Raw genomic sequence first — 27,340 nt, 5'->3', positions numbered from 1 at the left:
TATGTGACTATTTGATAGAAATTTGGTTGGTGTCTGAAAAGTAGAAAAACTAGTTGGTAATCAGTCACTCAGATCTTAGTTGTTTATACATAAATGTTATAATTTATGTTAAAATCATAAAACTTAATTTTTTTTAAAGTATATTTTTAATGACTAATGCGGTCTATGAGTTTTTTTTTAAACAATGGATGACTTGTTACAAAAAATGGTTGAAGTCCCTGTCTTAAATGATGGATGTCTACTGCACAAAATATTAACCCAGTAAACTGGGTTAAATAGAATAAAAATAAAAATAAAACAAAATTATTTATTATAATTTAGGAAATTAGATCATTCTAAAGAAATTAAAACTACTAATATCACGAGTTTTAAGTCATTTTTTTTTTGTGATCAACGTACTAATTAAAAAAAATAGATTAACTTTTTTTGAAACTGAGTTAAGTTAATATTTTTTTCCTTATTAACTTTGAACTTATTCAGTTAAATTTATGAATTGTTAACTTTTAACTCATCGATCCTATGTACTCTTAACTAAACTTAACTCGAGTTAATTATTTTCATGCCTAATTTGTCCACCTTTGTAAATTACCATATATTAAATAATAAGTAGTACCTATTCAGAGGCCAATTACATTTTTTTATGGCTATAGGCATTAAACATTTACTGTCCCAATTATTAAGTCTAATAGTACTTATGTTAATCCATGTGAATTTTTAAACAGTGTTTTCTCGCTTTTAATTATTTAGAATTTATTTGAAAACATTCTAATGAATATCCACCTAAATTTTAAAGAAAACGTGTATTGATCATTTTTATAAACTACCATTATTAAAACAATTGTTTGGACTATTAAGTAAACATTACATAATTTTTCATAAATATAAAATAAGGAATTTTCTATTTTTTTATACGAATGATGTAGTTTTAATAAAGCACTACAAAATTGTTCATCCAGAGCAGCTGCCTACTCTGCCTATTGGGAATTCTGTTATTATACCATTGATAATAAATAGTACTATTTATAATCAATGACTGTACTTATTCCTATAAATGAGTTAATGATTGTTCGGTTAAAAAGTTTCGGAAAAAATGAATTATCTTTTCTGCGACTGTGAATCGTAATTTGGCGGATTCGTGTGTGCTTGCAGCCGTCTTAACTTTGCTCAATGTTCCAAGGCAGTAATAATTACTATTATTGTTCTACGATGTCAGTAAGTGGGCGTAGTGTGTTTGGAGCATATACGTTCGATTGTCCCGGCACTCCTACCGAAACGTCATCTGTACGAATTCGTATGAACATAACCTAGAAAACGGGTATTCCGACCGTCACCGTTCAGCTTCTGTTCTTATTGGTACGGCTCGTTGAGTTGCTCACCATATCCATTTTCTTTTCACACGAGTATTGCAAATATAAATGTCGGCGAATTGTTGTGAATCATTTAATTGAACACTTAGTGGCGCAATAGAGGAACGTGAACCATGTCTTTCATACCAGGTTCATTGGGTTTTGACGAGTTCGGAACGCCGTTCATCATCATTAAAGATCAGCACAAACAGCGAAGACTCACAGGCATCGATGCGCTGAAGGTTTGTGGTTATTTACGGTTATCTTGACAAATTCTGTGACTCGTCTTGTTGCCCATGCTCTTTCATCATTTTGACGAGCCACGACCTGACAATTCGCGTTCGTCGATTGTCTGTGTGACAGTGTGCTCTTACGTTTCTTCAGCACATGGTCGTTGTACCGCATGTTAAAATCATTCCTTAGTCATCAGGTTCACGATTTATTGTTCCATAAGATTTTTTCAATGTTAAACGACATATTTCTTTTCTTTCAGTCACATATTTTGGCCGCACGCGCGGTTGCCAAAACGTTGTATACGTCATTGGGTCCAAAAGGTTTAGACAAAATGATGGTGTCATCTGATGGAGAAGTTACTGTTACCAATGATGGCGCTACCATTTTAAACATGATGGATGTCGATCACGAAATAGCCAAACTCATGGTTCAGTTATCCCAATCTCAAGATAATGAAATTGGTGATGGTACTACTGGTGTTGTAGGTATGTATAACAAGTTCATAATTTTTTTGTGGATCAAGTTCAATTTGATAACTTAAATTTTCTTACAGTCATTGCTGGAGCTTTACTTGAACAAGCTGAACATTTGCTTGATCAGGGTATACATCCGATCAGAATTGCTGATGGTTTTGAATTAGCTGCTCAAAGTGCTTGCAAGCATTTAGATTCTATTGCTGATTCATTCCCAGTTGATATCAATAACTTGGAACCACTTATTAAAACAGCAATGACAACTTTAGGATCAAAAATGTAAGAAATTTTTTTGTTAAGTTTTCCCATGGATATTTAAATAATAATTGACCTAATTGTACTCATTAGGTATCCCTCAAAAATAAATTCATAGTGATATATCATAAGATAGTAAAGATAGTCAAATTTGTTTTACTTTTTTACTTCTTGGAAGTAAAGATTCTAATTCTTTATATATTTTTTGTTTTTATGTAAAATTTTCAAGAAGTACATTATTATTTTTATAAAATTTGTCAGTAACTCTTATAGAGTTTATTATGTTATTGAGTTTACAGATAAATAGTGTTTTAGTATTATTTTGTCTCATTTGTTGATAATTACAAAATACTAATATATAAAAATATTGAATAGTGCTATATTTTTTCTCTAAACTAAAATAATATTATAGGCTTATGAATATAAAAAGTTAAAACTACAAAATTTTCATAATTATCCCTGTACAATTATTGTTCCAAATATTCAAAAATATTTAAATAAAAAATTATTTTTTATAAATATTGAGAAGGCTAATAAGAATTGTTAGCATTAATTCAGCAGTTAAAAAAATAAAAATATATTAAAACATAATTTATAGCAATTTACAGTCACAAAGCATAGCATTTATATAACAAGTTAATTTCTTTTATAACATACTTTTGATTAATAAATATTTTATTTAATAATTAACTATGAAAAAATAAAAATATGTATACCTATAATATTAATATATTTGGCGTAATTTTTTTTAAATAAGGTAGTCAATAACTAAATATTATATTTTTAATTCTTTTTAGTGTAAATAAGTGTCATCGTCAAATGGCTGAAATAGCTGTGAACGCTGTTATAGCTGTTGCAGATTTTGATAAACGTGATGTCAATTTTGAGTTGATCAAAGTTCAAGGAAAAGAAGGTGGTAGATTAGAAGATACTATGTTAGTTAAAGGAGTGGTTGTTGATAAAGACTTTTCACATCCTCAAATGCCAAAAGTAAGTTGCAGCTCAGTTCTTGATCATGTGATTTTATACAGATTATTCAACTTTTGTTTTATAAACTTTTAGGAACTGAAGGATGTCCACCTTGCCATCCTCACCTGTCCGTTTGAACCTCCTAAGCCAAAGACTAAGCATAAGTTAGATGTAGCTTCAGTTGAAGATTATAGAGCATTGCGAAAATATGAACAAGATACATTTAATGATATGGTTAAAAAGGTTAAAGATGCTGGTGCTACTTTAGCAATATGCCAATGGGGATTTGATGATGAAGCCAATCATTTATTACTGAAACATGAATTACCTGCTGTACGTTGGGTTGGTGGACCAGAGATTGAAGTAAGAATAATAACATCTCGTTTAAAGTATTAGCATTTATTGACTTTAAAATATTCAAAATTGATTTTTCTATATTTTTCAGTCAATACTTTTTACTTTTTGAATGCTAAATTTTATATTTATTACAGTTAATTGCAATTGCTACTGGAGGTAGAATCATTCCTCGTTTTGAAGAAGTTTCTAAAGAAAAATTAGGTTATGCCGGTAAAGTTAGTGAACTTTCTTTTGGTACAACAAAAGACAAAATGTTGTTAATTGAAGAATGTAAGAATTCTCGTGCTGTAACTATTTTTATACGCGGTGGAAATAAAATGGTTTGTTTTACTTTATATTGTTGATTATTTTGACCAATTAATTTTATAAACATGTGGTTTATTTAGATTATTGAAGAAGCCAAACGTAGTATTCATGATGCTTTATGTGTTGTTCGTAACTTGGTGCAAGACAACCGTATTGTGTATGGTGGTGGTGCAGCTGAAATTTCTTGTGGTATTGCTGTTTCCTCTGAAGCCGATAAGATTTCTTCCATTGAGCAGTATGCATACCGTGCATTTGCTGATGCCTTAGAAAGTGTTCCATTAGCTTTGGCTGAAAACAGTGGGTTGTCACCTATTGATACTTTAACTCAAGTTCGAGCTAGGCAGATCAAAGAAAAGAATCCAGCTCTTGGCATTGACTGTATGCTTGTTGGAACTAATGGTAAATATTTTACATAAAAAGTTTTTATTTTGTTTTAATTTATAAATTTCTATTATTTATGTAGACATGAAAGAACAAAATGTTATTGAGACTCTTCACAGTAAGAAACAGCAAATTATTTTGGCCGCTCAATTGGTAAAAATGATTTTGAAAATTGATGATGTCAGAGTTCCAGGAGAAAATTTTGATTAGATTTTATATTTATAAAACTATCTATTGATCGTGCTTACTTGTTTTCCTAAAATCAGTCCTTTTTTTTATGTTCAAAATTTACATTAATTGTGTAAGTTATAATACATTTTCTAATAATAAAATATATTACTAATCTATTAAAATTGGACGTATATTTAACTTCAAAACTAAAATGCTAACAATACTTCAACATTCTTCACAAGAACTATTTTATTGAAGCACACAAAACGGCACTTTTCGTTCTTTCATGTCAAACTCATCATTGCCATCTTTCAGCCCATCAGCAGACATGCCTGTGCCCCCCAACATGCCAGGAGGGCACACGGTCTGTCATCTCATTGCTAGAGTTGAAACCATTGGAGGTCGAATTGGTTTATTGTCCAGTATACGTTCCAATTCGGCCATTACGTTTGAGTTGAGTTTTGGCAACAACTGTATACAAGAAAATAAAAATAAATCAATTTTACTAAGTATGTTTAAATAACAGATTGCATTTTAATATGTTCTATATTATTTTTATAGAGTAATAACATTTTGGAATAAATACTTTTTTTAATATAATATCAATTTGTATCTGTCTTTTCTCATACCTGTAGTCCGTGTAAAGCGTGATAAAATTGATGTGTTGTTGCTGCTCCAAGTAAAAGACACTGAACGCTTTCATTTTTTAATGTCCACGCTATACATAGTTGTACCAAGCTACAGCCAAGACGGTCGGCTACTAATGAAATTGAAAACAGTATTTCCTTGGTATTTCTTGCTGTCAGCGGTTCATTATTCTGAATTAAAAATGCAGACAATACATTTAAGTCAATAGACAAACAATAATTTATGTGTATATAATTTTGTTGGAATTACATGATATGCAATATTAATAATTGAATCATTTTAAATTATGATTTTAATAATATGCTAGATTAAAGTAAATAAAAAACTTGATCATTAAGTTATTTTTTTTACTAATAAATTATTCTTGAAAAAAGTTTAAAAATATTAGATATAGAGTGACATCTATAAAAAATTAAATTACATTTTGCTGAAAACTCTGAAAATGGAGTTTCATTAGGAAAGATAGATTTGAAAAAAAAAAAATCACTTAATTTTTACCTTTCTTTTATTATCATAACTTTTATTTTAACCAACAAGAAATAATTACCAACATAATAATTTTATTTTGAGGGGAGGGAAGGAAGAAAAACGCTATAAGATTTCTCGACTGTCTTTACATCATCAGAGAAATAAGAAACTCAATTTTTTTAATGGTTTATAATTTTAAAAATATATAAAACTAGATTGTAATAAACATATTTTGTAAATATAAAATTTTAAATTATCGCATAAGCAACGTTCTCAGTTTCGTAACAAATGTTCAGAATAACTCCCAGCCTTAAGACATATCCATGTCAAAAATAACAATTTTTAACAATGATGTTTTTCATTTTGAGGGGCAGGGGTGGATAGGCCCATAGAGAAAAAGGGATTTTCCCTGTGGGCCCTCGCCCTATATTATGTCGGTGGCCCCCTCGATCCCATTAATTTTTTCATTGAAATGAAATTATTTTTCTTTTATAGTTAAATTATTTAAATTAAATTAGGATGAGTAAATATAATAAATATAATACATTTTTAAAAAGCAATTTTTTTTTTCATTTTAGTGGCCCCATTAAAATATTTACCTGTAGCAAAAAAACCACATATCCACCTTTGTCGAGGGGGACTCGCCCTCCCCATGAATACGTTCCTGTCCTCATTCATGCAATACAACATTAATCGTTATATTAAGGTTTTTCATTTTTTCAAATTTACATCCACAGATTGTCATTTATTATCATAATTAAATAACCGTTATAATGAATAATAATAAAAATAATCTTGTGATAATTAAATATTACTTTTTGTGCTGTAAACGTTAATGTTTTAATAATTATTTAGTTTTAATAACAAAATATTTAAAATAACGTATAATAGGTACATTTAATTTGTTGATAAGAAAAAATGTTGTTAGATCAAGTGGTTCGTGATATTTTTTGAAATGTACAAGTGGTAATACGTGGGTATAAAAATATTGAGAATCGCTGCTCAAAGGAGTTCTGTCACTGGTAACTGTCTGAACTGGTTTTTAATAATACTTTATTCGAATAATAATTCATTATTTCCAAATTTCAATTGTGTATGAGGTTGGTAATAATGCAGAAAAAAACGCAAGCCGTATGTACACGTACCTCTTTAGTTGGAGGTTTTCGATCGTCTTGGTTCCAACTGATACTCGAAGCTTTCGTCTGAAACATACAAAGCCGGATATACCGGGTGTTTAGTAACTACTTTTAACACTATACCCTCTATGGAGTAGGTCGGTGCTAGAGCGCAACTCAGTTTTGCGCTGTCAAAAGCGGTGGCGTGCAGACATGGCACATAGACACCACTTAAAAGTCGGATAGGTGCAGTGGTATATTCAATGGCGGATTAACCACTAGGCTCGTGAGACTTGAGCCTAGGGCGGCAAATTTTTTGTTTTAGTTTTTTTATTCTCAAACAAAAATGAAAAAAAAATATATATATTAATGACATTCAAAAACTCATTATTTTTGATATCAGAAAATTCAAAATTCAATAATTTAAATCTCTGGAGGGAGTCTATTCTTGAAACGTCGATTTGTGTGAACAACTGCGGCAGTTCAAAAACACGTGATGACAACCCGCCTGATGAGAAATTATTGGTTACCTACTTGTTTTTAGTAATATGCATTATTATGCATTACACGTAACGAATGAGAAATACGCGGCTACTAAATAAGAATAAGCAAAAATCATCGTGTTTTTCACACTAATAAGACGACTGAGAATATTAAATATAAACTGACGATAATATTGTTTGCGAGTTCGCGATTAAATATAAATCAATTTATCGGTGAAAATGTTTGTATGTTCAACCGTTCGACGAAAATATTTGATTATTTTCAATGCATATACAATATTATACAATATACGTATATACTAATTGACACAGTGACGGTCGTAATCGTAATGACATTATTTGGGTTTATTATTATGACTATAAATCAGTAGCGAAGATACAATTTTTTTCGGGGGGGGTGGGAGGATTGTTAAGAATAAGTTTTCAAGTGTTCTTATTATATCTTAAAACGAGGTCATATGTAATAATATTACATTTAAAATGGTATTATTATGTCCCTATTTAATGAAAATTATTTATTACTCAATTTTTAATATATACTTACTCATAATAAAATCAAAATATTTTACCTACTATAATATGTAAATATTAATAAATAATAATCAAATATCATTAAAAAAAAATCCGTAGAGGGGGGGTGGAAACCCCTTACATCCTCTCCGTAACTACGCCACTGCTATAAATTGATTATGTGTGTAAACACATAAATACCCATCATATTTAGTGATGGGCGGAAATAAATTATTTGTACTATCGATTTTTATTCGTGTATTCATATATACTATCGACTGAATAATTAAAACTATCAAATAATTGTTCAACAAATCTATACTATTGAATAATATTATTAAATAATTAAAACTATCGAATAATCGATACCATTGAATAACTCAAATTATTTATAGTCTGTACTCTGTACTGTCGATAATTGTTCGTCTATGCTTGCGGGCGGTCATACTTTATCCATACGCCAAGTGTATTTTTCTAAATTATTCACCAGTTTTCTCTTGTTTATATTAATATATTGGGCTAAAAATATAAATCGTACGTTTTTCCAACAAATAATAATACAAAAATATATAAATTTAAAATATTTTATTAAAATTAGCTTAGATTTTTAAATAATAATATTTTTAAAAGTTAATAACTACAAACATATTTTTGTGTAAAAAAAATAAGAGTATCTAAATTATAGTATAGATTATTAAGTATATAATTATACCCGGTATTCACTATTCATACCCAGTGCTTAACTTGAGAGAGGACGCAGGGGGACGGAGTACCCCAACTAATTTTCAGAAATTTTAACATCCCCTTACTATTATTACGTTATAAATATAACGCTTAACAAGTCTTGGAGACGCTATTTTCTTTAAACTAAACAGAGTCCTCCTTCTTTATTTTTGCTAAATCAAGCACTGTTCATACCCACTATTGTATCCAATGAATCTCAATAGTACAGCTGTTGTGTAGTCGCGCACTGTAATAACGCGGCTTTTTATTCCAATGTTTAATAAAATACTGATAAAATTACTCTACATTTCTAAACATTTAATAATAATATTAAATAATAAAATTATACTCAATTAAAAATTAAATAATTATTCGAATAATCGATAACGATTATTCGAATAAATAACTGCAAGTTTACTGTCGAATATTATCGAATAATTTGATAGTTATTATATAATATTGAATATTCAATAAAGTCCATCATATTATTTTTCAATTTATTTTGCTGTGAACATCTGAACATATTGGCAGGGCCGTCCCGAAGGGGGGTCTTGGGGGGTGCTTCATCCCCCCAACGAAAACATCAGTCGGCAGTCGGACTTGTTTCATTATAACCTAGAAGGACCTAATTTTACTTATGGAAAACAAACATTACATATTTCGTAATACAGTGTATACACGAATAAAATTTATATAACTACTTATTATACAATATAAATTATTATATATATATATAATTAAACTGTCAATTTTAAAAACGCACGACATTGACACATATATAAATATTAAAAAATAAAAATACGACTACATATAGTTAATTATACTAAATACATTGAGTAAAAAACTGTAGTCAGCATTTTTCATATTATTCACCCACCCCCTTGATTTTCATCTTCGGGACGGCCCTGCACATTGGTCACCCTTGCCTTTTGTAGTTTTGTATACTTAATAAAGACTGGCTGTTTCTCTGCAGCGTAGTTCGAACATCGCAAGTACAACTTTATTTCTTGAAGGTCTATTCAATTATTCGTAAGTATATATTATGATATTATTGTAATCAACCTATATTGTATTGTACTTATTAGGTACGTATAAGTACTTGTACTTATTAAAATAAAATAAATATTATAAAAATAATAATGTATATAATATATTTTACTGCATATTTTTACGTAAGCAGTGGCGTACAAATAATGGAATGGTTCGGGATAATCTTCCCCCAGGACAAAAAAAAATGTTATCCAGTTTTTAAATTATTAGTATAGAATTAAAAATATACATGTCACGAAAATAACACATAACATGTATATAAAATCTAGTAGTCATCAATTCATGGGTGTGTTTTAAGGGGGGCGAAGAAGCGATCACCCTTCCTGAATTCGTATTTAAGGAATTGATTATATGTGAGATACACATCTTAAATTTTTTTAATGTGGATCATTTTATAACAAAATCAAATTACGCATGGCTATGAATATTGAATTGGGCTTTTTGTCGGGTCCATACTTAGTGAAAAATCAAATAAAACACATGCGTAACTTTCTAAATACAGGTGTTAAAAAATAACTGTACAAAAGTCGATTCTAAGTGGATCCGGCATTAGATTAAAAAAAAAAAAAAATTCACAAATATTAAGGATTCACCTGATTTAAATATCACCAAACATTATACTTAAATTTTGAGCCTGAATTAAAGAAAAAATTTAATTTTCCCCCTCCCTTAAAAGTAAGTAATAAGCCCCTGCATCCAGTATTTATTTCAGACCTTCTATCTCGGGAGGGAATCGTAAATTTCCAAGAGGGTATGCCTTAGAAGTAAATAATTAAGGAAAGTAATAGTATCTTTTTAAGCTCAATTTATAGATATTAGATAGATACCTACGAATATCTATGAATACGTAGATTCTTAAAAATCTAACTTTAGTTAATTATATGTATACAATATTTGAAATAGTGTAGAGTAATAATTAGTTAACCATAATTCTTTTGAACCATTTCTCACTCCCTGGACGGCCATACCCAATTACCGATGTTTGGGTTGTTACAGTATTTAAAAAAGGGGACGGTAAATACTAAGCGTGCCTCAGGGCGCCGAGAAGGTTAATCTACCACTGGGTGAAATGGATGATACACGGCGTGTACCCATTTTCTAATTTTATAGTTATACGTGTACCCTCAATGAAAATCGTGGTACGCAGACAGGGCCGTATTAACGCATAGGCACTATAAGCACTGTGCCTAGGGCCTACGAACTTTTTTGGGCATACGAAAATGTGTGACTACGATTTTTTGTAGTATGTAAATTAGATAAAAAAATTTTTTATGATTTTTGACAATTTATATTATATATGTTTTGGATTAAAATGAATTTTTTTTTAACATTTGTTAAAACTTTTATCGTATAAAAATGTATAATAGTTATCATATAAAAATTTAGATTTGAGCTTAACACTGCATGAGATTCAAACACTTCCTCTACCAAAGAGAAGGCTTCATGATAATTTGCATACTGGACAACGGCCCTGCAAGAACTAGGGGCCTAGAGCTTACGATAGTGTTAATCCGGGCCTGTACGCACGTAAACGGACCGTGAACAAAACGTATTAACGTTACCCAGTAAATATTTATATTGGATAATATTTGTTAAATTTTGATATCCAACGATTAAAAAAAGATAAACGTGATTTTTTCACTTCACTGATTAAGAAAATATCTTGGAAGTCCGTGGTTTACTTATACCACAGCTATAGATAGTATTATCTTTAATCATAATTACGAATTAAGATATCTTTATTCGTGATCATGACATGTACAGAGACCGTTTGTACACAGATCTATTTTTAAACAATTTAGTAATGTACACAATATTGTGTATATATTTTTTTTGCAATGATTCAAGCGTGTACCCATACACTTTTTTAGGACTACATCACTGAATAGGTGGATAGTATTTTTCGCAAAGTATATGTTACAAAAGCTCCAGTGAAACGTCTGTGATTGCCGCGTTCACCTACAGCGAATCGAATGTTCTCCACGTGCTCATAAACATAAAACGTACGCCACTCATCGGGTACGGGTGGGCGATTTAAGTAATCGGATTTAGGTTTCCTCCCTCCCCATATGGAGAATAAAGGGTGCTGCCCGTCACCGGTAAAATATGTCACTAAGCACACTCACCCTGTTGGACGATCGGCTGCGGAGGGAGTCTTTGAACGAGGGCAAAAGCCCCATGGCCAACGGCGACCAAGCCATCAAACCGACGCCTGAAACATACCAACAGCGATTGAAAACGGGACGGAAAAAAATGCGCGTGCAAAAACGACCGTCGCAGTCATTTTCGTACCACTCACCGATCTTGTTGTACAATTCGGGCATGTAGATCTCGACCTTTTCCCTGCACAGCATGTGATATTCCGATTGTTCAAGTATGGGCGTCGAACAGTTCAACTGTCTGCACGCCGTGTACATCTCTGTGACGTCGATGGGCGACCACTTGGCCGTGCCCCAATACATTATCAGACCCTCCGACACGAGAAAGTCCATCGCTCTGACCACTTCTGTAATATGCACATCATATGGTCGTAATTAATATTTTGAAACGGTATTGTCAAGCGTATTGTTTTTCTACGCTCGGTGGTCCTAAAACTCATATCGAGACGATTTACAACGCTGCAAGTTAACGTTACCAGCCTAACCGAATAATTTCTCTTCCGAATAAGAAAATTATTTCTCTGTTGGGATTAGAGCTCTTAATACACGTGAATTCACGAAATTCACGTGTCACGTGTCACGTATAAAATCCAAAATAAAAACGTATATCCTTAACTTAATACTGTACTATTAATATTTTATTAAAACTTCAAGTGTATAACATAAAATTACTAATTTTACCATTGTAAAAATGGATATATATTTTGGATAAACATGTATTTCACGTGTACACGTGAATTCCGTGACACGTGTTTTAAGAGCTCTAGTTGGGATGAAAATGGATATTTGGCTATTTAATTTTATTTTCTTTTTTTTTTTTTTAAATACATTTAAATTTTAAACGTATACTTACAATTACATTTGTAGAACCATTACCATTATTCTACATCGAAATTGGGTTAATTGTCTACGTTTGGCCATTTTGACGTACGATTATAATAGAATATGTTATTGAAATATATTGCAATTTTAATAATAATCAATATCATGTCATCGTGTTACTGTATAAGATAAATTAAATAAAATCATATATGTGCTGAGCAATAGCTAAACTGTGGTATTCAAAAGCACACATATGATAAAATGCATTTCGATAACAAAGAAATCGAAATAATGAAATTTAGTTTTGCATTTTAGAGGGAATTTTTATAATTTTTTTATTACATCAGCATTCGGGTCTTAATAATAATACAAATATAATTATTCAACAAATGTTAAGTAAGAGAGGATAAAAATTTAGTACAACATACTCTGTAATTTAGTTGATGTTACTAGGTGTTAAACAGTGTTCTACAAACAAAACTAACTATTATTAAATATAAATTATAAATTATATAGTAATATAAACTTATATAAACGATTTTTTAATTGTAATTATTTTATTAAAATATATTTTCAATATACTATTTAAAACAGTAAGAAAGTAATTTACAAGTTTATACATTTTTACAGCACATGAATAGTTTGTGTATGAAATGTTCACCAACATCTCATAATATATACATATATAAAACTATAATTAATTGCATATTAATGAGCTAATGTCAAACAGTGTGATATCTAACAAAACATTTTGTCTCTACAGAAATATTCTTCTGTGAACATTCTTATTTTTTGTAGTATACAATGAAGATGAAAACAAATAGTTATATCAAAAACCTTCCTAAAAGGAAGAAAATAATTGCGGATTTAACAATGAACATTTTTGGAAAGTTAAGGAGTAAAAGGAAGTATGAAGGAGGTAGAGTATAACAGATAAAAAGCTTGTCAAGAATTCAACGCTTATATCCTAAGGAGCAAGGCAGTATGAAAAATAATGAGAGGAATCATCACATTTAAAAGGGCCATCATGATGTCTACAACAGAGAAAGTTGTTCAGGGAAAAATGAAAATAACGACGGAATAATCGATTGTGCGTCTTACGCGGTGACGCGAGTGAATAATATTGCCATGAAGTAGGGTAAGTTTTTATGAAACAAAGCTATAGATAAGAATTAAAATTTGAAAAGCAAAACGAAATTCTTATAAGGTTATAAAGAAAGAGAAAATCGCCCCCCGTAAAATAAGAACAGCATAATTCAAAAGAGTTATGACTGAGAAAATGCAATTAAAGATTTTGAGAATTTTCAAAACAATCATCGTCTGATAATAATTATTACAAACAATTATTGTTCCTTGTGATAATTTGACTTTTTCTTTTTAATACTTCTGTTATTTATCATGAGTTACAATTTTTTTAAGGGTTTCAAGAATTCCCGAATTTCCTAACACCAAAAAATAAGTTATTTTTATTATTTTCAAGTTATACTGTCTTTATTTTTTTTGATCATCTTTTATTATTAATTGTGTTTTTCGTATTAGGGAAATTTTGAAATGTGCTATCATATCGCTATTTTCCCCTAAATATTCAAATTTACGATTAAAAATTTTAGGTTTATTCATTGAATAGTAGTATATTTTTGAATTAGCCTTAAAAAAATTGAGTGTTGACAATGAGGTATAATAATAAAAAAACTATTATTAAACTTAATGGAAGATTTAATTTTAACTATGAGCAATCTAACAAATAAATATATATACTTTTCATTATAATCTATTTTAACTTGATCGTAAAATTATAATATACTTATCACAAAATAAAGGTAGACATTTTGACTTAGTGGAAATATATTAAAAACTACTTTGTACGAGTTACAAATTAAAATGTAATGGGTGAAACTAAAGATTATAATAATCCTCCTATTGACTTAAAACCTATATATATTTTTCCTTTAAGCTTCAAAAGCCAATTAATAGTTGATTATTATGGTGATCAATGGGTATCAAGTGGAGATTCTAAATTTTATGTTGGTGAAAAAAACCATATTTGAAAATTATAGGTCACAAATAAAATATTTTTGTTATTAATTTATTTTAATTTATCATGATTTTCGGACCATATTTAGCAGTTGTAATGTAAATTATTTAAATAAAAAATTGTTAGTCTAAAAATTAAATAAGCTAAGTAAAATTGTTATTTTATGGAGTTATTGTTATTTTGTGTAGTGGCTTGTAATTTCGGGATTTTTTTTTTAAACATTTTCTTTCTAATTTGATTGACTATAAGTACACCACTTTAGCACGTTCGTGTTTTATTATAATATTGGGCATAAGATACTTTTTTTATATTATAATACCTTCAAGTGGGCACATTGGATCGGCTTTTTGTATCAGGACTATATCTATGTAGTCGAGTTGAAGTCTTGCGACGGATGATCGGACCGACTCGATGATGTGTTTACGCGACAATCCTCGTTCTTCGGACCTGCGTTAAAAATAATATACCTTAGTATACCTATACACAGTACCGGATTACCCATTAGGCGGAGTAGGCGCCTGCCTTAGGGCCTCACTCATTTAAGGGGCCCTGTGAAAACGAAAAACTATATATATTTTTTTTTTAATAATACCTGTATTTTATTTACGAATTTACGGGACAAAATTTAATATGAAATATAATATATATTAAGTTGTAGGTATTATATGAAGTAATAATAATATAATTATTCCGAAAAAGATATAAATAATTTATTAATTTTTTTTGCAAATAAAAAAATGTAATAAACATGATTTTATTTGTTAATGATAGTTGGTTATCATTAAAGCTGTAGATTTTAATTATTCCATAGTAGTGTAAAAGATGTACGTGAAAAATAATTTTGTAGGACCCAAAATCTTAATGGCTTAGGGGTCCACAAATGTTTAATCCGGCACTGCCTATTCAGATATATTTTTAATTCTTAAGCGATAAAACAATCATGCGCGTATGACCCAATTTCCGTGTAATATCATAGTCTAGCTGGTAAGCTTGAACGGGTCTACAGCAGTTTATGTACTCGTATACATAAGGCTAGACGTAAAAGAGTTAAATAGTTATTCCAAAAATAAATTATTCTCGACAAAATTACCTATCGAAATTATTTTCTTCAAAAAAAATTTTAATTTTTTTTTATTTCTTTTTTTTATTATAATGTACAATATGTATTATTTTTTTACAACAGATAATTTTGCTTACATATTTTATTGGTAAACTTATCCAGCCTTGCTTAAAATATGTATAGAAAGTACCGTATCTCTGTGGATCATATTAAAACACATGAAGTTATTTTTTCTACTTCTTCCGGAAAAAAACACGAATAAATTGTACGTGATTTCTTGTGCAGTTGGGGTAGGTACACTTTTAATTAGATGACAAATGTAGTGGTGTCGATATTGGACGAAAAAAAAAATGAATAAAAAAACGGTATTTTCAAAAACTATTGAGAAAAATCAACGCGATCGGATCTTCCGGTGTCAGCGAAAGCGAACAAAACGCGTACTTGTAGTGCCAACGTATTTTGGTGATGAGGCTGTATGACACGCGCTTCCAGTTCTTTTTCTTGAGTATGATGCCGAGCTGCGTCTCGGCCTGTTCGCTGCTCTGCGGCCCCTCGGTCAGGTCGAACAGGTTGATTCCCGCGTTGTACGCGGCCGTCACCACGGCATCCAACTGCTCCTCGTTTATGGCCGTGTTGAACGTTGTCCACGTAGCCAGCCCGATGTTGGACACTCGCAGGCCGCTCTTGCCCAGGTTTCGGTACCGGAGCCCGGACGTCACGCTGGGCGATTGCGCGGACGACGCACGCTCCACCGACTCCTTGGCCGCAGCCGCCTGCAGTTTGGCGCACAGTTGTTCCGTGGTGCTACCCAGGTCGGCCATGCAGTCCAGGCTGGCTATCGGCGCCTTGCATCTGCGAAAAAAAAAAAAAACAAAACGATACACTTCGTCAAAATGTTGGCCATACGAATCAAATTATTTTAAATCAACTATTCACTATAAAATACATTTTTCGAATAGCTGCACGTACATCCGATTATTATAGATTCTATAAGCCGATACGTAAACAAAAGTTTAGTACGAGTTGTGGGCTGAAATCGAGGAGACTATAGGTATGCTTTTTCTTCACTACGTTCACTGCATTATAATATGTATTTCATAGGCGTGCCTACGGGGGAGGCAGGGTGGGCACCGGCCTCCCCAGCGACGTTCTTGGCCTCTTGGCTTATGATGATGAAACCACGAATATATAGTATCTACCATATATCCGTGGCTGAAACAGTAACAGTAGGTAATTTTAAGTAGAAGGTGAATTTAAATTTTAAATTTATTGAATTTTATTATTTATAATATTTTAATAAATTACTTGTTTAACCAAACTAATAAATAACTGTTTATTGTGTAATAACTGTAATAAGATGTATATAGAAGGTTAATGTATAGTTGATAAAATATTTATTAAAAATAAATAAGTAGCACATTAGTTAATAGGCCTAATTTATTAGTTCATAGTTGTAATAGCATAGGAAACCAATTTTAAGATAGAGGAAACCTTTAACTTGACGGGGTGAAAAAATTCCAGGTGCTATATAATTTCCATACAACAAAAGTAAGTCGTAAATATAGGTATAGATTATAGATCGCTGTAGTAAGTAAAAAATTTAAATTCTATAACTGGCCTCCCCAGCCATGGAGGTCTGGACATGCCTATGATGTATTTTAATAATACATGCTATATGATATATGATTATCCGTACGAAAGTGACTGCTGCAGAGTACAATTTTCGTATTATGTTAATGCCAATAGGTAAAAAAAAGATTATGGAAGTATTTGTTCCTATACTTATTGAAGGGAAAAAGTTACGTCTGAAATTTCCATTATAACTCTATCCCTCACCCACCATCATCAGAAAACCTTAACCTTAAACTCTGCGCTTAACGTTATGATTTGAAAGCGAACATAACGGTTTTTTATACAAGTGCGCCTTAATCATAATTTATTTTAAGTACATATTTATTTAGTTTTTATTTATTATTTATGATTTTGCATTTACAAGTTATAATAGGTAACAGAAATTTATACATTTCTGAAGTTTTTTGTTATAATTCGTATACCATTTAAAAATCGAATCCTTATACTGACTGCAGTCATATGTAAGAAAGAAAGTATTTAATACAATAACTAGTTTTGTAACCTTGAGGTGTTTATCCTTTGTATATAAAAAAAAACTAATTGTATCTTCGTCCACAGGGCTTCTTATACGTATAAGTAAATTTAATTGAATATAAAAAAAAAAATTTTATATTAAAAATTTTGAACATAATGTGACCGACTGCAGCATAAATATTCAAGCATAATATGTCAACCTCGGTCCTCTGAAGTATCGTTATCATTGAAATAATGATATACGTTGGAGTACTAATGTATAGATTTCACGAAGACGAATGAAATATTATCATTACGAGTATATGCAATACAAAACGTTTGGAAAATTTGGACATGTTTTTTTACATCAACGAATGTTTGCACAGAACTTGTCCAACCTTCTAGACATGCACATTGTCTTACAACTCGTAGTAGATGTATAGATTTATTGTTTTTTAGTATAAAACATCAGTAGGGGTTTTTTATTATATTACAATTTATTTTAACGTTTTTATTTTTTTTCAGTCATTATGAAATTCAAATATGTAAATATCCAATAGCTATTTAAAACTTAAATTTGCGGTTTTTATTTATTTATTTTTTATTTTTTTATTAAATTTGATTGTGAATTACATAATTATTTCAATTTAATATACTTATAACGTCTGAAAATACCACCTATTTGCTGCTAACTCCTAATCAATTGTGGAAACACATTTAGGAAATAATTTTATTTAAAATTTTCAAATCATAAAAACGGGTTTTCAATATTACCTTAACTCAGTAAAATACATAATGAAAATTATCTTATAGCTTTACAACCGAAATGTTGTTTGCTTTACATTTTTAGGTAATTTCATAAATTGTCAGTAAGTCTTTATAGTTTTGAGATTGATAAAATTCACTGAATGGTTGACAGTTAAATGATTTAAGCCAGTTTGTTCAAGTGATAATACATGTTCATTACTCAGTTAAAAAATTCAGTTTCAGTTTATTATGGTAGAATAAAAAATTATAATTTATTGTGTATTTTACATTAAAAATAGTATTTGATTTTTATTTTGCTTAGTACCGAATTTTCGTTAGTGTAACAAAAGGGATTTGAAACAAAAAGACTTATTATCTACTTAAGATTGATTTTGTCAATAAGATTTTAGTGGTGTAAATATATTAGTTAAAGAAAATCGAGAATATTTATGAGACACGAGAAAAAAGTATTTGTATTTGAATAATTTTATTTTTCATATTTATAAAATAAATTTACTGTTATTTCATTTTTAGTTCGAAAAAAGGTCAAATAGAAATTTTGAAAGTAGTGCTGAAAAATAAAGAAGAAAATGTATATATATTATATATATACTATGTATAAAATTGTGTATATATAAATGTTTATATAGTTTCTTAATTTACTTAAAAATGTTGTTGTTATAATTTTTCCTTTATAATATTTCATTAAATTTGTTTTATAAAATTGGACTACTTGTATTTTTAGCTGAATCTTAGTCTTTCTGAATCGTGATCCGAGACAAATTTCACGTTTAATCTCAACTTTTTTATGTACAAATCTTGTTAAATCTGATAATGTATTCTATGATCTCAATATCACTAAAAATAAGTATTTTAATAAACAGGTGACAAGTTGATACATAAGTTAATATTTTATTATATTACGGTCTGCAATCTGATCTGCATCAAAAACAGTATTTATCATTATTTTTTTATTTTTATTTTATTAATTTTATTATTTTAAGTAGAGACTGTTGTTTTTTTAATACTTCATGTCTGTGATAGACGTTTATTTAATAATAACTAAACAAAAGATGTGTTAAATCTAATTTTTTTTTTGTTCTCAATTTGTTTCATTATACAATCTGTAAATATATTATTTTTACAATTAGCATAAGTGTTGATAAGATAGAAATAGAATAAAAATAAAATAAAATAAAATAAAAGGGACTGATGATTTGAGCGAAGAATCCATCCAACGATGGAACTTCTTAAAATCTAATTTAAATATATATTTTTATATTCAATTTTAATCCATTACGTACCATGATGATATATGATAGAAGTATATTATTTATTTTTAAAAAATGTATACTTTTAAGTTATTTAAAAAAATGAAAAATAACGAAACATTGTGAGGTCCAACATTGCTATTACAAACTTTTTCAATTCTTATTTATCATACACAAAATCTAACTAGCTCTGTTTGAAATATTTTTAGGTCTTTCATGATAAAATCCTTTCACTAATTTAATTTATTAATATTTGTTGGTTGTGCAAAATGTAGTCGTATTAGTCGACTAATATTAAAGATTAAAAATAGTTGGTCACGAAAATTATAGTCGAATATTTAGTCGGTAGTATGTGATGAAAACATTTGATAGTAACAAATAGTTACTTCTGGCCATTACTATTATAACTACTTAAGGTAACATTTTTTTTATTGCGAAAGTTGTATACAATTCATTTTTATTATTAGATAAAAACTTCCAGATAAAATGATGCAAACTCGTAAATCTAAACATATACTACAAACCAGCTTTTAGTACAAAACGTAATACAGAATCTTTCAAACTGTTGTTTACCAAATTTTAAGACAGAATATCATTAATGGTTTTCTAATATACATAGGTTCTCGTAAAAAATCTAGATCAACGTGCGGATTTTCCAAAAAGTCCAAATTAATTTTACAAAAGAAAAAAAAAATGATCAACTCAATGCTTTCAGTTTTTATTATTTTAATAGGTAATAATAATTATTTCAAAATTAATTTTCCAACGATTTTATAATTATTATTCATATTTGTAATAATTTCAAAGACTGTAGTCATGCATAAAATTTACATGCGCACTAGTTGTGAAAGTCTTAGAATAAAACCAATAACCATTGAAATATTTTTTACAGCAATTCGTAAGGATGTCGAAATGTTGGATACACCTAATACCTTTATGAAATATTCAAATTAGGAAAAACTACATATTCCAGGTTAAAATCATTAATTTTTAATTATATTCCTTTTATAGAAAATTATCAAAAAATATCACATACAGACACAAATCATCATTTATACTATCGAAGGAGGAGACTTTTCAAACACCATAAAATTAATAAAAATATGCATCGCATATTATAACCGCGAATAAGATCGTATATTGTAAAAATATATAATAAAATACATTAAAATAAGATTGATTTTTAGCAACTTAATAATAATGTAGAAGTTAAAATAGATCGATAGAAGGTTATTACAATGGTTAGTTTTTATTTTATCAAATGCATTAGAAACAATATACATAAGTAAACGTTAGTAGTAAGTACTAACGGTTGAACTCCTGACCCAATTTTTAATACACCAAGTCAAATATTCCGAATGAACATGAATGAAATCCTTTTTCGATTACTCAGCATGTTTCGTCAAAAGAGCACATATAAAATTTCAGCCCTGGGGCCCAATGGTGCTTAATCCGGCCTTGATTACCTGTACTCATAAACGTAAAGTAACAAGAACGGTGTATGTAGTTTTTATTTTTTTACATTGATATATCAAATTCAAAAGATAGTATAGTGTACACATTGTACGGTAAACCAATGATTTTTTAATTTTGCATATTAAAAAATCATTGGTTTATGCCGTCCTATTGTTACAAACAATTCGTAACGCGTACACGTCAGAAATTAATTAGGTAATTACGTGGTTGCAGCCACTAGACCAGGGATCAATAAGTAATTTCTATAGAATGGACTCCAATAGAAATTTCTCGTCCACCCGGGAAGATTAAAATAATAAATAAAGAGTTTCGAAGAAGAAAAATTATTTTGTTATGAAACAACTGTAATCTGAGTCGTATAAAATCAAATTAACCATAGTAAAAATTATCAAAAAAATGTAATTGACTCATTTAAGTAAAATATGTTGACGGTCCAGTTATCTGCGTTCCTCGGTCCTCTAGCCTTCAACCGCTGTAATTACCATTACCAACATTACCAAGCACTAGACGTAGTCGCTGTAATTAGCATTTGCATTCAATTGGATAAACAGAAAATGATAGCCGTTGTTTTTATTGTTGGAAGCCAGTTTTTATCGAATGTAAACGCCGATCATAGCGACGTCTGGTGGCTGCGTCCACGTGGTAGACGTTATCAATTTCAACAATAGAGCGACCCGTATCTACATAAAACGCCAATGGCGATGACAATGTGCACGCATCTAAATTACGATTAATAAGGCGGCAGCGGACGGGTTCTCATTGGGTGAATTACGTTTTAAAATTTTAAAATTTACTAGAAATATTTATTATAATATTAAAAATACATTAATTTTCATTAAGATGTTTGAATAATACATTTCTGCCAATTCTTCCTAACACTAGAAACAAAATAAAAATATTAATATAATTTAATAAAATAACGACAAATGACTTTGAAAAAAGTGTTTTTGTGTTTTTTCTTCTCCTTTTTCAACTATATACATTGGAACATTGTTTCAAGCATTCCAAATGGATAACGAATTATGTGTTCATAAGTATATTGTTTTGTATTTTCAAATTAATTCAAACATTTAAAAAGATAATTAGAAAACATTGGAAATCGATAATCTTATAACGCATTATTGGAAACGTAATTTAGTCAACGAGATCCATCGATATGCTATGGGTTTCTTGCAATGTATGGTATGCTTGTATACCATACGGATATGTTACTTGAATACATATATATGTGTGTGTATACATGACGGCGTCAGGAGAGTAGTAGTTATAAAGGTTTTTATTGATTTTCCGTTACAGCTGTAGAGACTGCTTGACGCCTTCGCTGCAGCCACGGGCAGTGCGCGTATCATACTCACTACGCTAACGCAGTAGCTTACAGTCAACCCCCTCCCCCCCGCTAGCTTTTTAAACGGCAACACCATACATCTGAAATTGTCCAAACATCGTGCACGCACGTTCGGAAAACTTAAGACCGAACGGTGTTCGCTTAAATACAATTTTAATAACATGCGCATGCACGTGCAGGGTTTAATTATTTTAATCGCTCGAATCGCCGCAAATCCGGAAAAATATCCTCGTAATGATTGTATAATGGTAGCATATTTTCATCGGCCGAACAAACGATTTTATTATGTACTTGTAGCACTATTGTGGGAGGTAGTGGAGAATACCGTACATCCGTATAGTTTTTACGTTTTTCGTGATACCACTTTTCTTCCATTAATCGTTATAATGTATGTGTGTGTGTGTGTGTGCGTTCATGAGTGTAACGATCGCAACTTCAATGAGAATAAAATGCAAATTTCTCGTATTTTCATATTACATATGAGTAGCAGGGCCGGATCTAGGGGGGTTCAGGGTGTCAGCTGACCCACAGTTAATATTTGTTGACAAAATTGGCCTCTTGAAAATATTTTCTCTTTTTAGTCCTTGATTTGGACTCTTGGACAGTTGGCCCATCGGAGTTAATTGAAAAATGAATGCCATGTATATTCAAAATTTAAAATTTTTCAATTCATAAATTATATTTTAAATTATATCGTTTTAGTAGAAAGTTAAGTAAATCATATTTTATTCCGTACGTTTATTGCGCTGATAAAATTAGATTATATTTATTAATCGTAAATAATTCATTATCGGTAGTATCACTAATTCTAAAATTTAATATAAATATACTTATACACTTTTATGAGCATATTGTGTTTTTTTTTACAAGGTATTTATTTCTAATTCAGTTTCATTTCTAATAAATGGTCTATTGAGATGACTTGACCCACAGTTCCCCGACTCTGGATCCGCCCCTGATGAGTAGTATGGTTTTCGATAAAAGAAACAACTTGCGGTTTGTAAGATAGCTCTCTATGTAATCGTTAATGATCGATTAATGAAATATTAAATATCATTATCGTTGAACGCTAAAATTGTACCTTACTATTTTAGCGTTTAACAAAAATAATATTCGGATTCCATGTGACACAGTACGATCTATATTTGTAAACATTTGTTCAACAAATGTTTCAGGTCCATGCTTCAGCTTCGATATACAATATTATCAGCAGTCACTGCGATGTAAAGAACCTAACGCGTTACTACGACGTTTACGCACGTGTTGTTATTATTTATAAAATAATATTTCACGCGTATTCTTCTGTCCAAGCAAGTGTACGTGTACATCAATGGCATAACCAAGGGGGTGGGGGTTTGGGGCCGGACATTGCAATTTCTACATACTCAACGATTTAATAATATAATAATTGTAAAGAGTATATTTTAATTTCCCATTATCTTAAATATACAAAGTTTATAGATTATATAATATACCTGTAATGAATAAATCATACAATAGTATACTCGTATTAACAGTAATTTGTTGGTATTGAGTTAAACTATAATTATAATTAGAGAACAGATAAAATAAAAATTTTGGATCATCCCCATAAAAAATTCCTGGGTACGCTTATGGGTACATATTATATCATCATAGCTTACTTATACAGAGGCGACTGTTGCGAGTCGTCTTTGTTACTGGAGCTGCTGGTCCTCTGAGGACCACCCCCGTCGTTAACGGGAAACTGAAACAACATGTTGCGAACGGAGGAGGAATAGAAAACTTGGACAAGAGTAGAGTCAAAAATGATATAGAGAGTAAGCGTGTGTAAGCGAGTGAAATAAAGATAAATAGAGAAAGAGAAGAAAAACAGAGAACGAGAACCGCGTCGCACGTATGCAATTCACATTGTAGCCGTCGTCGTCTTCATCGCAGAAGAAGCGGCAGCAGCAAAGACAGCAGTACAAGCAGCAACGCCAACAAGATTCACGTTACGGCGTGTACGACGAACGGAATCGTCAAGGCGATGTATTAACGACATCGCGGCTACGTACACAAGAGTACACTTTTGCGTTGGTTTTTTCATCAGATTTTTTCGTGTCCGTTCAGCGCCCGGTACAACTAATTGGTATTGGTATTTTCACAACAAAGCATACAACAACAACAACAACAACAACAACAACAATAGCGGTAAAAGCTGCAATATATGCACGGCGATCGTCAACGTTCCTCCATCGCTACCCTGAACCTACGTCGCTTGTAGTGCGCCCGGACGTCATCAACGGCGGAACCCATGTCGCGTCGCGTGTGCGGACCGCCGCCGCACGTTTCGCACGTACAACGATACTGGAGCAACGGCACGTACACAGCAACGTACACACCGCGTATGGGCACGTATGCGCGTCGGTGTCGCAGTCCGGGAGAGCCGCACCGTGCGTGTGTGCGTAGCGTACTGCTGCTGAGAGTGCCGCGGCCGCGCCATAACCTAAGCCGCCCTGCCGTCGGGGGTCGGCGCGCGCGCTCTCGTCCTCTTCCCGTTCCCCGTCCACGCGGGTGCGACGGGTGCCTCGCCAACTTTCGGGATTGATCGCGTGCCGATGTGACCGCCGATGGCCGTGCCACGGTCGAACTTTCGCGACCGCCGTCGACGACGACTACGCGGACCAACGCAGGCGCAACAGCTCCGTCGCCGTTTTCCGGAATAATATATTATACACGCAGTGTTGTCCGTACATCGGTGTTTCCCAAAGTCGGCTAATACAACATCGCGTCCGGATAACAGGCGATATCGATAGACCGGTCGTGCACGGTGCAGAACGCAAGAACGGATAATGCGAGGGAAATAGGTTTCGTGTGCACGGAATGAGAATCCGACACGAACCCGTTGCAACGTGTACACTCATGATTTGTCGTACGAAGTTGTACGCAGTGATTGTGATAGATTCCCACTGAACAACAGAGCACGTTGGACATGAGCAATAATCAGGGACGGACTGAGTCCTCGAAGGCCTTATAAGTTTAACAAACTAGCAAACGACAGACTCGTGTTACAGGAGAAATTATAGCTATTGTCTCAAACATACAATTTTTGGAGGGCCTGGGTGGGTTTGGCCACCTATCCGCCCCACCGGTGCCCCTGGCAATGAGCTTGTTGCAATTATACATTGTTGCACTTCTATCAAGGTAGTGGGATTTTCCCCCTCTTTCTACCCAAGCGGACGAAAAAATAATTTATTTTAGGAACCACTGCGTTCTATTTATATTTGATGTAAATCATATGTACAAGCGCGCACATCTTGTCCGTGCTAAATACACCGCGCATGTACGAATAAAAAAATAAGTGATAACTCGTGAAAGGAAAACATCCCGAATACAATACCAGTAAATGAGTGTTAACGATAATAGTTACGACACTACGACAACGGCTGAGGTACACCGCGTGATGATAAACATGAACTATACGATAATTGGACGTTTGACTTATCGTACGCTTCGTAGCGGTCCCGACTTGGACACGTATGTGCAATTAAATTGTATATAATGCATAAATTACGAATTAATGAATATTTTAACTAGAATACGTTGTTAAGAAAACGTGCTTACATGGATTGCACGGAGCCGGACAGGCTGTCGACGTAATGGAGCTCGGCCAGGGACTCGGACGCCGCGGCCGAAGCGGCTTGCGCCTGTATCTCCCTCTCCAGTCTCTCGGCGTTCCGCTCGGCACGTTCGGCCCGCTGGTGGGCCCACTGCTGTTGCGTGTACAGCTCGTGCCGGGCCGCCGCCTCGGCCATCTCCTTTTTCTCCTTCTTCTCCTCGTCCGTCTGCGCGCGGCACGAGCCCGAGCCCGAACCCCAACCGAGCCAAAACTGATGGGCCAGCTTGGAAGGTTCGATCACTCCGCCGCCCGTCCGATATGTGTACTAACTATATACCGCGCAACCGGCGCGTATGGTTATAGAAACCGTAGACGCTCCGCCGCCGTCGCCTCCTTCTACTATTCGTGTTCTCGTGTTCCGCTTCCGTCCGTCCGCCGGTGACGGCACGATCCAGCGCAACGTAAATACGTCGCTCGTGCGTTTTCCGGTGCTGCGCGAACGCGCACGTATATAAATATAGATATAATGTCCTAACACGCGTGCACGTAAATATCACGTCGTGGCACGCGTGCGCCCCGGACCGGGGTGTTGGTTACGTGCGAACGCGGCAGTGTTACCCATGTGCTGTGCGTGTTTCGCAACGATGTTAGGTGTACCGCCGTCGACTCCTGTCGCACGGTAATGGTCTAACCCCGCCACGATGATTGTTACGACAACGATGTCGGGCGGACGGTGCGTCGTCCGTATCGTTATTGAAACGTAATATTAACGTATGCATATATGTACGGGTGGTATTACATCGGGTACCGCGGTTACGCGCCGGGGCGAAGACGAACGCGTTTAATAATAGAACGCGGTCAAGCGGTAGCAGCGCGTGCGACGCGTTCACGCCATGGTGGCCGGTGGCTTTTCGATCGACAACGCACAAATCGACCGGCGGCGGCACCGCGTGCACTGGTCGCACACGACAAATCCGACGACGACGTCCACTGCGGAGTCCACTCGGGTCACGAAATCGGAGCCGAACGAACGACGGGCACACGAGCGTCGCAAGAGAGAACGGAAAGCGCTACGGACGCCGTTTTGTTTTTCAAAAACCGACCACCGTCGTCGGGACGACGGTTAATCGCGCGACCAACAGGCGTCGGTTCGCGAGGGACGTATGGGGGATTTTATTTTCGTAATCCGTTCGGCGGCGGCCTCTGGTTGCTCGTGTTTTGACACACAAACGTACACACTCACGCACAAGC

At 32.6% G+C, this 27,340-nt stretch overlaps 2 protein-coding genes across 4 annotated transcripts; one reads left to right on the top strand and one right to left on the bottom strand.

The window, feature by feature from the left end:
- The first annotated feature begins 1,312 nt into the window (after positions 1–1,312).
- Positions 1,313–4,627, top strand: LOC112686399 (T-complex protein 1 subunit epsilon). Its single transcript, XM_025558643.1, has 8 exons — positions 1,313–1,588; positions 1,840–2,065; positions 2,134–2,332; positions 3,106–3,298; positions 3,371–3,640; positions 3,769–3,954; positions 4,021–4,339; positions 4,404–4,627. Exons 1-8 carry the CDS (start codon positions 1,481–1,483, stop codon positions 4,529–4,531), a joined length of 1,629 nt encoding a protein of 542 aa, XP_025414428.1. The 5' UTR covers positions 1,313–1,480; the 3' UTR covers positions 4,532–4,627.
- Positions 4,628–4,664: 37 nt separating this feature from the next.
- On the bottom strand, positions 4,665–27,245 carry LOC112686400 (voltage-gated potassium channel subunit beta-2). 3 transcript variants are annotated; one of them, XM_025558645.1, is made up of 8 exons: positions 26,095–27,245; positions 16,027–16,437; positions 14,845–14,972; positions 11,809–12,015; positions 11,636–11,721; positions 6,754–6,810; positions 5,122–5,310; positions 4,665–4,963 (listed from the first exon to the last, which is right to left on the bottom strand). In XM_025558645.1, the coding sequence occupies exons 1-8, from the start codon at positions 26,283–26,285 to the stop codon at positions 4,862–4,864; spliced, it is 1,371 nt and encodes a 456-aa protein (XP_025414430.1). In that variant the 5' UTR covers positions 26,286–27,245; the 3' UTR covers positions 4,665–4,861. The 3 variants fall into 3 exon arrangements, with proteins under 3 accessions (XP_025414430.1, XP_025414431.1, XP_025414432.1); XM_025558646.1 differs by lacking the exon at positions 26,095–27,245 and adding an exon at positions 24,153–24,920; XM_025558647.1 differs by lacking the exon at positions 26,095–27,245 and adding an exon at positions 24,744–24,920.
- Positions 27,246–27,340: the final 95 nt, after the last annotated feature.

This window comes from Sipha flava, unplaced genomic scaffold, assembly GCF_003268045.1.
Source record: "Sipha flava isolate LNK unplaced genomic scaffold, YSA_version1 307_pilon_pilon, whole genome shotgun sequence".
Taxonomy (NCBI): Eukaryota; Metazoa; Arthropoda; class Insecta; order Hemiptera; family Aphididae; genus Sipha; species Sipha flava.
This window is presented reverse-complemented; position numbering and strand designations above follow the sequence as displayed.

Bases quoted from the DNA above. Each gene is read 5' to 3' on its own strand.
- LOC112686399 (XM_025558643.1), top strand. From the start codon at position 1,481: ATGTCTTTCATACCAGGTTCATTGGGTTTTGACGAGTTCGGAACGCCG. The intron at 1,589-1,839 runs GTTTGTGGTTAT...CTTTTCTTTCAG, and splicing joins CAGGCATCGATGCGCTGAAG to TCACATATTTTGGCCGCACG. The intron at 3,299-3,370 runs GTAAGTTGCAGC...ATAAACTTTTAG, and splicing joins CACATCCTCAAATGCCAAAA to GAACTGAAGGATGTCCACCT.
- LOC112686400 (XM_025558645.1), bottom strand. From the start codon at position 26,285: ATGGCCGAGGCGGCGGCCCGGCACGAGCTGTACACGCAACAGCAGTGG. The intron at 14,973-16,026 runs GTACGCGTTTTG...TTTTTAACGCAG, and splicing joins AAAATACGTTGGCACTACAA to GTCCGAAGAACGAGGATTGT. The intron at 4,964-5,121 runs GTATGAGAAAAG...TCTTGTATACAG, and splicing joins ACGCTTTACACGGACTACAG to TTGTTGCCAAAACTCAACTC.